Consider the following 11,555-nt stretch of genomic DNA (forward strand, 5'->3'; position numbering starts at 1 on the left):
GGGCGTAGTGAATGTTTCAGGGGTAGGAGCGTGATTGAGGCTCCGACGCGACGCGTTCTCGGACGACGTGTAAAACCACAACGCGTCGCGTCAAACTCTCACCATTGGTTGCCTGACATCACTGGAATTTTGAGATATCTAAACTATCAGTCCTTCATATTCTTCTTTAATTCACACAAGCGACCTCGAAAATCCGTCAGGGGATGGTGGCGACTCTCTTATCTTCTCTATGGTCCAGGAAGCGCCAGGTATCATAACAAACCCACATCTATTCCATCAACTGCCGTAACAACATCTCATCAATGGTGGGTGAAGGCTATGTGCGACATAACTTGCATCACGGAGCCATAAGACTTAGACGGATGACGGCACATACATTGGACAGCTGTAGTTTCACCTTGAGGGACCCATGTTCCGACTTCGTCGAGGTTATCGCGGTGGCGAGTACATCCTTCACAGTCATCGTCAGTCAGGATATCAGTGAATCTCATCCTACCACATTCACTGCTGGTCGTATTCTAATAAATAAACGCGACACAGCGCAGCAATGTTCCTTCAAAGGGTTGACATACGAACTCCAGCCGACATCAACAGCATTGAATGTCCCAGGAACAGACTGGCCTCATCAACTGATCCCGCCGTCATTCTGTCTTGTAGGCCGGGGCCTATCTTCCCCAACTGGATACATATAAGCGCCAATGCTTGGCGGGATGGAGCCCTCTATCGGTTCAAGGCTCGAACGTTCGCACTCCCTTCCATCTCGTACCTCAGTACGCTCACCATGAGCTCTGAGTCACTCGAGCCCAAGCCCGAGGCCGAGAAACATCATGCCATCGCGGTGTCGACTCAGGAAGTTGACACGGGGGCGCAGCTAGCCGCTGGGTTCTCTGGAGAACTCGACCCGGAGGAAGCTTTGCGTATCCGGTATGTTTTCCACTCCCTATGGCTTCGCTCAGGATTGTAGTTCACCTCCGGCTGTAGGCGAAAGATTGATTGGCACATCTTGCCTCTGATGTTCAGTGCGTCCGCATTGATATAGGCCTTCCGGTCATCCAACTGATAGCAACGTGTGCACCTTCCAGTGCTGTACTGGTATGCATTGAGAAGCTTCCCTCGCTGAACTGGCCTGATCCTCTTTAAGGGTGCAGTTCATGGATAAGACAACGTTGGGTAGTGCAGCGATTATGGGCATCATGTCAGTACTCCCATAGTACCTCCTGAGTTAGACTGATAGCACGCGCTGTAGTACGGACACTAATCTAACCAACAATCAGTACGTTCTATCCATAGCTATCTAGGATTGACGTTTAATGCTCACGTCCTATAGGTACAATTGGTATGCCAAAATTCGTTTCCTTCCGCGAATTGCCCTAAAGGAAACTTATCACGCAGGCTCGGCACGGTCTTCTACCTAGCATACCTCTCATTCGAGTATCCCCAAAATCTTGCCTTACAACGCTTTCCTGTCGGCAAATGGATGAGGTTCGACTCAACCTTTTCTCTTCGTTTAAATTGTATCCTTCTCTGACATGACTAGCATCAACGTCTTCATTTGGGGCATTGTATTGTGCTGCCACGCTGCGTGTAAGAACTTCGCCGGGCTCATGGTTTGCAGGATCATGTTGGGTGTCTGTGAGGGCGCCATCACCGCCGGCTTCATGATTGTCACCTCCATGTTCTACACGCGGAAGGAACAGACGTTGCGAACCGGCTACTGGTGTGAGTGGTCATCTTGCACAAAGTATTCGTAGAAGCTGATGCGTAAGATAATGCATAATTAAAGTCCTGATGAACGGCACCGGTAAGCGCTTGCCATCCTCGACGGTGCATTTGACTGAGTGTACCGCAGCCCTAATCATTGGTGGCTTCATTAGTTTTGGCTCTTTGCATATTCGTACGCCCGGCTTCGCGTCGTGGAAGTGGTAAGCAGTGTTATCTCTGTTTCAAGCGTCTTTTCGCTTACCATCATCGTTTAGGCTCATGATCATCACCGGCATTATCACTCTAGTACTCGCCGTGTGCTACTGGTGGGTTTTATACGGTTGTAGAGACTCGATGTTCTGACCTTAAGCCGCAGGTTCCTCTTTCCCGACTCTCCTACGACTGCTTGGTTCCTTACCAAGGATGAGAGGATTAAAGCTGTCAATAGAATCAAGGTATGTAACCAAGCTAGAGTTTTATTGAGATTCACGAACCCAACACACGCATGCTAGGAAAACCAAACTGGAATCGAAAACAAGAAGTTTAAGAAGGAACAGTAGGTTCTTTTTCTTCAAATTTTCAGGTAACGTTCTGAACTTGCATTTCAGGATGATCGAAGCGCTTCAAGATCCCAAGACCTGGATTTTCGCAATCTTTGCCGCTTTGACGCAGATTGCCAACTCGCTTACCAACCAGCAATCCATCATCCTCAAGTCCTTCGGCTTCACGACACTGCAGACGACTCTACTCAACTGCGCATGGGGAGGCATTACCATCTTCGATATTTGGTCGGGCGTTGTCCTTGCCGCGCGCTTCAATCAGCGCGCATACGTTGGCGTTGCTTACTTCATCCCGTCCCTAGTTGCCATATTGATACAGAACCTGCTCTCGGGGACCGCCAAGGTCGGGTTGTTGATTACCCAGCTATTCGTCGGTATGGGCCTCCATCTCCCCCAGGGATCTCAGTGGGAATTGAAAACTAATGTTTGATTTCGCTCAGGAATCCATATCACCAGTTTTGTGCTCGCCCTGGGCTGGGTTGGAACCGTAACCGCGGGCCACACGAAGAAGGTGGGACTGTTTCGATAGATGGCCCTGTTACTTGCTAAACTCTTCACGTTCCAGGTGGTTACGAATGCGATCATGCTGTCGGCGTACTGCATCGGCAACGCTGCCGGCCCATTCATGTGGCAAGAAAAGTACAAGCCTCGGTATGTTCCAGCCCTCATAATCACGAGCCCCTGTCCGCTCACCCACGCTCTAGGAACCATGTTCCCTGGATCATAATATGCGTGTGCGATATCGTCGCCGCCATCCTGCTCCTTGTCCTAAGGCACATATTGGCCAAAGAGAACCGTAAGCGTGACAGCGAGCCCACGGACGATACATACGAGGATGTCTACATCGAACGTGTCTCCGAGGATGGGGCCGTTACAAAAGTCCGCGTGGAAAAGGTTCGCAAGATCCGCCCCTTGATATTGATTGATGTCGCTGACAGGATCATGGCAGCAATTCCTCGATCTGACTGATAGGCAAAACCGCGACTTCAGATACGTTCTGTAGAGGTACGGGTATCGATGTATTATGAATCCGTTGTTACAAGTGGTAGTCGAATAATGATATGGATCGGCAATTGCATGCGGTAACAAAGGAATAATGGATACACGAAGCGGAAGTAAATATGACTAGACGGCATGTGGGATCTTATCTGTTGAACCTGGCAACTCTGAGGAAACACGATCGTAGTCACGGTCAACTTTCCACCGGTCCTCTGAGAAGGTCTGTAGGTCGATGTCCACTCCAACCTGAATGACGTCATCCGCCCGCCGTCTCGTATGAGATGGAGGCGTGAATACAACTGTTGACCGCGTTCTGTCGCTCTTGGTGGGGCGCGATCCAGAGCCTGAGCCCGAGCCCGAGCCCGAGCTACCGTGATGGCTATCACTGACGTGCGTGAAGAACGCGACAAGTACGCTCAGGCTGGCAACGATCAACGTCACCGACATCTATTATTAATACTAGTCAGTATTTGAGCACATGAGGACTCGAGCTGTGAGTACCAACCTCGGCGATGCCGGCCATGATCTCGTCGAGTCCGCCGACTCGAAGAAGGTAAGCCATGTGTACCAAGCTTACGATCGTGGTAATCGCGGTCGAGCAGAAGATGGCGATGAGACGAATCTTCTGAGCGGGTGTCAGCTTGACCTTCCACACCAGGCGTATAGGTGCGGCTATCAGGATGAAGTCCGACAAAACGACAGCTACGCGTGGAGGCCATGGTCAACTATATTGAATGGGTGTCGAAAATGCGCTGGCGACGTACTAATAGCTTGGGTGATGGCAACTCCCTCTCCAAGATCGCATTGTGGAACAAGTTCAGCCTTCCATGCTGGGTTCACCTCGCATACGCCGATCGCCTGGAAGACCAGGAGAACTATGATTGCGATGAAGACACCACACAAGCCCATAAGAATTCGACGCTCAAGTTGACGGACAGTCAGGCGATAGATGATCAAAAGGAGGGATATCCTGGAGAACCAGATGACGCCGTAGTACGCTTCTGAAGCCCTAGCACACGTGTCAGATAAGTCGGAACGGCGTCTGATTATCGGGCACTCACATGTAGTACGCGGCGACCATAGTGGTGTTAGTGTAGTCCTCTGTCAACAAGAACGTTAGCTATCCGCCCTTTTGATCATTCCATCCAATAGATGTGGACCCACCAGGATTGTAACGAATGAGAGTAAAGACCAGCTGGAGTAGCTGAAGAACCATAGCCATGCCCACGGCGGCATCATCCCACCAAAGCCGTTTCTGTGACGTACGTATCCAAAGCCGACCTATTGTCGCAACGATTGACGATAGCGACAAAATCAGAGCCGCCACTACAGTGATACGCCATTAGAACAAGATCTCGCCATCAAGAGCACCATCAAGGCTTACCTCTGATACCATTCATTGTGAGGGCCATGGTGTCAGGTGGAAAGGAGAGTGCTCAGAGGCACACTGCGGGGCCTGTTTTATGAAACAATGAACCTTTTAGTAAGGATGAGGCGCTGCCCGACTAAGACACGCATGGCCAGTTTCGATCAAACCCACGAGAACAGCATTGGGACCTGGGCACTAGAACCGCGGGAACACCATACTCGGATCCCAAGATAGCGCCCTGTAAAGCCATCACCGGATCGTCAGAGCGCTCCTGCTTAACCTAACGAGTGTGAATCGGACGATGCGGACCCATGTTTTGAGGTTAATCCATAGAGCGGGACCTATGAGCTGCGGCAGATATGGTTTGAATCCGGGAGTTCTCGGCGAACGCTGCTTACCGCGTGCGTCAGACTTTGTGGGTAAGCCCTTGACCCTCGGGTTACTTCGCTTCTTCCTGCGCATGCGTCACCGCCTCGTTCGAGTTTACGACGTGGATGACTCTGAAGCCTCAGAACACACGGAGGCGCAAATTCTCAAGTTATCACTTCCATCGCGGCTTCCTGGTCGAGGGTGACAGGTGTCGTGTGTCACGAATGATTGCCCGCGTCTTGGCTTTGACATTTCCGGCCCTCCTAGAGTGGCACGACCTGCAATGAGGCTCTTTGCGCGCTAAGATATGTTCGATGTCGCCCGTTGGAGTTGCGACACCTGGTGGCACCTATCCGGGCGCAGCGGGCAGACACTGCCCTTTGCTAAGCTGTTTCAAGTGCAACAATCGGCGGAGTAACCTTACTGGGCTTATTTGCGACGATTAGGACACCGTCCGATCATCTCGAAAGCCCCGTCGGGGAAAGCTGAAGGAGTTCGAAGCTGATATCGCTCCGGGTGAAGTGTTCGAGCGAGAACATCAGCAAGTGACAGAAAGAGTTTGATCAAACCATCATCAGATCATCAGAACAGAATCTATCTTCACATTCATCATTCCATCAAATCTTCCTATAAAAAGTGACGCATCAGACTGATGACCTCGACCGCTGCCCCTCCGTGGCAAGCCAGGGGCCAAGAAGTAACGATAGAAGGCTGATAGTGAGAACGCTGGCCATGGGACAGACCATTCTGCATCGCGTTCTGCCGTGCGATGGGTCCACTGACAAACATACTATGACAGTCTCCTTTGATCCCCGTCATCTCATCAGTTGGGGAAACCAATCACGATCTGCCGAAGATCATGATTGACAAGCGTTCCCACTGGCCCAGGGGACTCCAGGGGAGCGAGGATAAGTGTAGAGAAGTGGGTCAGTCGACTGCACAATCGAACACTGATATCTGAGCGCTGTGCTGGAGGGGCCCGACATCATTTCTGCCCCGCTTCTCTTGTCACCCGCGTCAGACGGGGTGATCTACGTGTATAGCGACAGCTCCGATCGAAGTGATATTGTCACCGTATGTATATAAAGGGCGTCTCCCGTTTCTTCGCAAGCCTCGGGACCAGGTCGACACGACACACGCAGAGAACGGGACAAACTGAAGAAATGGCGTACACACCCGTAGTGAAGCAGCTCAAGTCGACCGACGGGAACGACATATACGCCGAGGCGGTCGGGGATCCGTCGAAACCCGCCGTAGTGCTGGTCCATGGGTTCATGTTGTCGGCTGGGGCATTCGACAACCTGTTCGCAGACCAAAAGCTACTTGACAAGCTCTACCTGGTATGTCTCTGCACAGTGACCGATAATTACTGTGAAACCCACGGTATCGTGCTAGATCCGGTATGACGTACGAGGCCAAGGACGAAGTGGAAAGCCAGCTGATGCCGAGGGCCACGCTTCATCGCTGTACGCGGCGGACTTCAAGACAGTCTTGGATGCGTTTGGTGTCAAGAAGGCGGTCTACTGTGGATGGTAAGTAAGGTCACGTTATGGACCTAGACATCCACTCACCTAAGTGTGTGGTGCACAGGAGTCTTGGAGGTAAACTTTCAAATGCACACCCTACGAAGACCGTCGTGTTAACATAAGCTTTCAGGAAACGGCGCAGCGGATATATGCACGCACCTCGACCCCAATCCCCTGACCGGCATCGTCTTCATGTGTGCCCTCCCATACATTGACCCCGGCCTGATCGCCGCCTGTGGCACAGAGACACTCGGGGGCCTCCTCGGAGGCGTGATGGCGGACGAGCAAGTCGCGCCCGCGATGGACACGCGCCTCCGGTTCGTGGAAACACTCTTCAAGGACCATACGTCCATCCCGTGGGACGTCAAGTTCGCATGGCTCGGCGCCGGGTGCTACATGAAGCCCGCAGACTGCCGTAACGCCGTCGGACGCGCACAGGACGGCACCAAGATGCTGGAGGCAGGGAAGAACGGCCTGCCCGCGCTGGCGGTCGTTGCGGCCGACGACGAGCAGGTCAAGGGCGAGGAGACGGCCAAGGCGATGCAGCCTCATTTCAAGAATTTCACCGTTGCACGGATCGCGAACTCCGGGCATGCGGTGCATATCGATCAGCAGGATGAGTTCGTGAAGGTTTTGTTGTCGTTCGTCCAGGACAAGGTGCGTTTCCTACTACGAGATTACTTCTACAAAAGCTGATGTCAGAACGACAGTGTGTCAACTGAAACCAACGAGACCAACAAGAGTTGCACCATTGGAAACCATTACCCCCAAATTAGTCTTGTATATCATAACAATAACGGAAGATACCTGCGATACCACCCCTTGTTACTAGTAAATGGAATTCTGACACATTGGAATAGGAGTTAATTGAAGGCCTCAGAGATGACTGAATCGGTTCTTTGGAGGTTAAGCTCATGATATGTTTGAAGGCAGGCTAGAGATGCGGAGAAAGTAGCACCATTGATAAGTGGTCTTTAGGTTGCTGAGGACCAGCACACAGTGGTGGTGTTCGCCGTCCGCGACAGGACGCGTCGGGACAAGAGCAGCGCGGTGTACAGGACCTTCCCACGGTGTCTTACCAGCGTATTTTGTCGAAGGCTCTCGCGTCAGTGGGTGAGTTGTTTTGAGACTAAATTCCATTTTATTCCATAATGCCCTGTAGATACGCGCATAGTAAAAGATTTTCCTAGATGATACAGCAGTAAGCTTGTTCCAGCTGACCCAGCAGATGCTACGTTCCCTGGATGAGCAGCGATTTGCGAGTAGGGTATCGAAGTAAGTACTATATGCGAGGAAGTATATGTCGTTAGTATATATATATGCCGCTAACGGGCGCGATGTAAGCGTATGTCGTAAGAGTCGTTGAGACTTGGCTAGAGTAGCCACCCTCCTGGATCCGTGATCATCGCACCCCATCTCGGGCGGGAGACAGCCGGGGACGGAACCAAGCAATTTCGCGACAGGCAGATCCATAGGTGGACGAAAATGTCGCCGAGTGGTGATGCGTTTTTCGCTCTGAGGGCATTGCGTGTTCACAGCCAGGGGCTCGATCTCCTTTTTCGTGGCAACTCTTCGTCATCCAGGAAGTCGTTCTCATCGTTTGGTCCGAATTCAGCCAACGGAAGGTCGGGCTTGTTGGGGCTAAGTGGGAAATACAAAGGCGAAAATGTTAGAAACTCACTTCGACGACAGAGACGTTGCCAAGAGGCACGCTGGTAGATCTTACTGCTCCACTGGAACGGCTGGCAGCGCTTCGATGATGTGTGCCAGACGAGTCCGTGATCACCGTTTCGTGATCGATCGAGTTGCGGCGATTGTTGAGAAGCACGAGGAGGGAGTTGCTGTAGATCTTAGAGAGCATGACTGCGGGCAAGGCATAGTATATGTCCTGCTTGAAGGAAACGAAAAGAATGAGAACGCAAATGGCGCAGGCGGCTGGGAATACTATTAGTACCATGCGTATCAAGGCCGCGTACAAAGCGTACCGGAAGCCAAGCCAGTCTCTACGGTCAGCACGATGATCCGGTTTATCATCATATTCGAGTTGGCGCTTGTAACGCTAGAGCGTCGTGTTGATAGCTGGAGGGAAAGGTGGGTAAATTCTGCTGACATTGGCATTGAAAAGCAAGTAGGCTCACGATCCAAGTCATTGCGGAGAATATGGTGACGTCGCAAGCCGCACTGATCGTGAGCCAGATCTACAGGTTTTGTCAGTAAACACGCGGCCAGCACCAAATGTTACTTACGGTGACAGGAACCACATCATTAGTAGTGTTACTTGCGACATCACTGGAGTTCGCAGTCACCACAATGACTCCAGCGACGATAGCCGTTACTCCTTGCGTCAGGGCAAGCTGCCGGGAATAGTGAGGCGACGGTTGTGGGTGCTAACGCAATGACTTACGACAACGATGAAAACGGCGAGAAGACGGATGTGGCAAAGAATGTATATCCTATAGGCATAGAATATCTGCGCAATCATGCTGACTAGAGTTCATCTGGTCAGTCTCCCCTAACATCCAAGGCCATCCTGAACGCGTAGACTACTCACTGATGCCAACCGTAACCGGCATGGTGAGCCATGTAAGATACGCCTCCGTGAGCATGTCCGGATCCCCGTAGGAGAGCACCAGCTGATAATACGAATCCCTCGACGTGATGGCCGTCTGTGCGGTCTCCAAAAGAAACGATCCATATACCAAAAACTGGATGAAAAACCGGTCGCGAAACTTGGCGGTGTGATAGAGGTCTATTCAGAGGAAGAGAAGCGATCAACACGAGCCCACGAGGAGTGATCTCAGTCGAGCACCCACAGACTTGGACCGTCAAAATACCAAAAAGCCACCAGTTCAGCTGATAACCGAAGGTCTGGGAAAAGAATGAGCCCCGGTGCAGCGCGGACGCAATGTGAACTGGCTTACATATGTGGAGAGGCTGTGACAGATCAGCTTCAGACATCAGATGCGAAGCAAACGCAACACTCACGCATGATATATGCCTGGGGGATACTCAGCAGCCATGGGGCCCAGGGACGGAGAGGTGAAGAGCAGCAAAGAAGGGGGTGGGCGAAGATGTCAACGACGGCCAGCGCTCCCGGTCGCTTATTATTTGCTCCCACGCGGAAGGTCCCGCCCTGGGCGGGAGCATAAGACCTAAGGGGCAAGTCGCAACCAATAGCGACAGACGGCAACCTCCTGCAGCACGCGGGCGGCACGCTGTCGCGGTGCAGAGATCCCGAGAACATGCTTACCAACGCCTTGACCTCGGATGATTGTTCCCCGAAGATTTATTCAAGGCCCAAGGGACGCATTGCATCCATGTGGCCGTGAAACCAGGGCCTACCACAGTACCACTACCGCTGGCAGCTCAAGCTACTGCACGCAGTGAAATGGGTCAAATGTCGGCAGAGGTCGGTGACCGCTGGGTCCGCACCAACATGGGACTCCAGCTCGCGTGGGGCTCTGGCGCGTGTCAACTTGAAACTCGAGAACGTCCTGAAACTATTGTTGGCGCGATGTCAAGTTTACCAATTTCGGCCTTGGGCGGAACATGCTAGTGAGCTTGCGCCAGCGACTGGTTCTCCGAGTATCATTCCGAGCTGGCGCTCCGACTTCCTCGTGGACTGGACTGCTTGCAAAAAACACCCTCATTCTTCATTCCTTGGACTATACAGTTACGGACAACTTGAAGCAAAGTTGACAACAAGTATTATAAGGAACGGCTATAGGCTTCCGCAATCTATAAAGGTCTGCCTACGGGAGACTAACAACAAGTAGTGATACAGCGAAGACAAATCTCAAACATCAATGGTCCGCAAAAACTCGCTACTCAACGACTCGCTAAGCACCCCTTCCTGAACGTTGAACCATTACACCTGCTGCATCGACGATCCGCATGGGTAACCTCTTTACCTGGGTGCTTCGACCCTCTGAGAAGGCCACAAAGAAACCCGTTAGAGGATTGCATACCCTGAGCTGAGGCCCCGCCACGAAGGTGGGTCGTTCCGCGTAAAAGTGCGTGATGCACAACGCATATTTATATGCTGGGCGACCATCTACGCGCCTGTAGGTAGGCTAGCATCGAGAAACTATCGTCCTCTCATATCACCTTGACATCAGCTATTGACTGACGGTGCGCCCAGAATCAACATTACGTGACACGAATTGATAGAGGTCAAAGACGGAGATAGAATGATTGAGCTGCGGTTTAGCATGTGGTTGGTCAATGGTAGCATACTTGGTGGAAGCGGAAGTGCATAGTACTTGAACGGAACAAGTGCATCGTTTGACGTGGATAAGTTAGGGCGGCGATACAATTTATGAAGCCTTCTGCGTAAGTTTCGCCTTGCTTTCGTGACATCACCTCGGGCTCGATTATGTGAAATATCGTTCAAACGGTCGGTGAAGGGATGAACTTTGGGCTTCCACAACGACTTTCAGAAAAAAGACAAATTATAGATACATTATAGTAGACACAGCCTATGCACTTCCATCTCGGGCCTCTCTTCTTAACCTTCTGCGTTCCAGGACAAATCTCAGTGGGGATCGGAAGGGCCATACGGATTAGTTCAGCTGTTTGTTAAATCGGAGGTTCATGAGCGCTCACCGGCAAACCATCATCAGGGGTGTTACCACTCGAGAAGTTGGAGTCAGCTTGCCTATATGGTAGGTTCGATCGGTCTTTCATCGCGAACTTGATCACAATAACTTACCAGATCAGAGCTTCCGTGGGACCGCCATTGATACCAGTAGAGTACCAATCCTCGTATGTGGAAGTCTGGTTCTGGTATGCATGGACGCCGAATTCTTCCATGATCGATATCACCCAGCAAATCAGGTATAAAGCTTCAAACACAGAACGGATGCACGTCGGAGATTGAGTATGAAAGAAGTCAATACTCGGACGATAGAAGCTATCTAAGTAGATACTGCATTTACATTTTGTACTATTAAATCTTATACACATCCTATCCCTACAAAGAGTCCCCTCATGCGATAAGTCATGCTGTCATTACGACGTAAATCCCAGGAG

The 11,555-nt window shown here is 51.4% G+C and overlaps 5 protein-coding genes across 5 annotated transcripts; 2 read left to right on the top strand and 3 right to left on the bottom strand.

Annotated features, from left to right (window-relative positions):
• Nucleotides 1-781: 781 nt before the first annotated feature.
• Nucleotides 782-3,264, top strand: CONPUDRAFT_159520 (membrane transporter; the record flags this gene model as incomplete). Its single annotated transcript, XM_007776631.1, has 18 exons — nt 782-924; nt 982-1,019; nt 1,083-1,092; nt 1,142-1,195; nt 1,247-1,273; nt 1,328-1,336; nt 1,393-1,482; nt 1,538-1,719; nt 1,784-1,801; nt 1,850-1,922; nt 1,977-2,027; nt 2,078-2,156; nt 2,214-2,257; nt 2,310-2,635; nt 2,702-2,772; nt 2,827-2,912; nt 2,966-3,155; nt 3,211-3,264. The coding sequence occupies 18 exons, from the start codon at nt 782-784 to the stop codon at nt 3,262-3,264; spliced, it is 1,545 nt and encodes a 514-aa protein (XP_007774821.1).
• Nucleotides 3,262-4,678, bottom strand: CONPUDRAFT_140220 (uncharacterized protein). The gene is made up of 6 exons (XM_007776632.1): nt 4,645-4,678; nt 4,425-4,586; nt 4,322-4,361; nt 4,025-4,269; nt 3,766-3,962; nt 3,262-3,707 (listed from the first exon to the last, which is right to left on the bottom strand). Exons 1-6 carry the CDS (start codon nt 4,670-4,672, stop codon nt 3,387-3,389), a joined length of 993 nt encoding a protein of 330 aa, XP_007774822.1. The 5' UTR covers nt 4,673-4,678; the 3' UTR covers nt 3,262-3,386.
• Nucleotides 4,679-5,955: 1,277 nt separating this feature from the next.
• On the top strand, nt 5,956-7,398 carry CONPUDRAFT_85560 (alpha beta-hydrolase). The gene is made up of 5 exons (XM_007776633.1): nt 5,956-6,338; nt 6,394-6,530; nt 6,589-6,599; nt 6,655-7,181; nt 7,235-7,398. The coding sequence occupies exons 1-5, from the start codon at nt 6,162-6,164 to the stop codon at nt 7,244-7,246; spliced, it is 864 nt and encodes a 287-aa protein (XP_007774823.1). The 5' UTR covers nt 5,956-6,161; the 3' UTR covers nt 7,247-7,398.
• A 795-nt stretch (nt 7,399-8,193) lies between these two features.
• On the bottom strand, nt 8,194-9,544 carry CONPUDRAFT_159523 (uncharacterized protein; the record flags this gene model as incomplete). The annotated part of the gene is made up of 9 exons (XM_007776634.1): nt 8,194-8,459; nt 8,510-8,603; nt 8,663-8,722; nt 8,771-8,878; nt 8,929-9,011; nt 9,076-9,273; nt 9,338-9,392; nt 9,446-9,458; nt 9,510-9,544. 9 exons carry the CDS (start codon nt 9,542-9,544, stop codon nt 8,194-8,196), a joined length of 912 nt encoding a protein of 303 aa, XP_007774824.1.
• Nucleotides 9,545-11,102: 1,558 nt separating this feature from the next.
• CONPUDRAFT_159524 (glycoside hydrolase family 5 protein) lies at nt 11,103-11,336 on the bottom strand (the record flags this gene model as incomplete). The annotated part of the gene is made up of 2 exons (XM_007776635.1): nt 11,103-11,181; nt 11,236-11,336. 2 exons carry the CDS (start codon nt 11,334-11,336, stop codon nt 11,103-11,105), a joined length of 180 nt encoding a protein of 59 aa, XP_007774825.1.
• Nucleotides 11,337-11,555: the final 219 nt, after the last annotated feature.

This window comes from Coniophora puteana (genome assembly GCF_000271625.1).
Source record: "Coniophora puteana RWD-64-598 SS2 unplaced genomic scaffold CONPUscaffold_18, whole genome shotgun sequence".
Classification (NCBI taxonomy): Eukaryota; Fungi; Basidiomycota; class Agaricomycetes; order Boletales; family Coniophoraceae; genus Coniophora; species Coniophora puteana.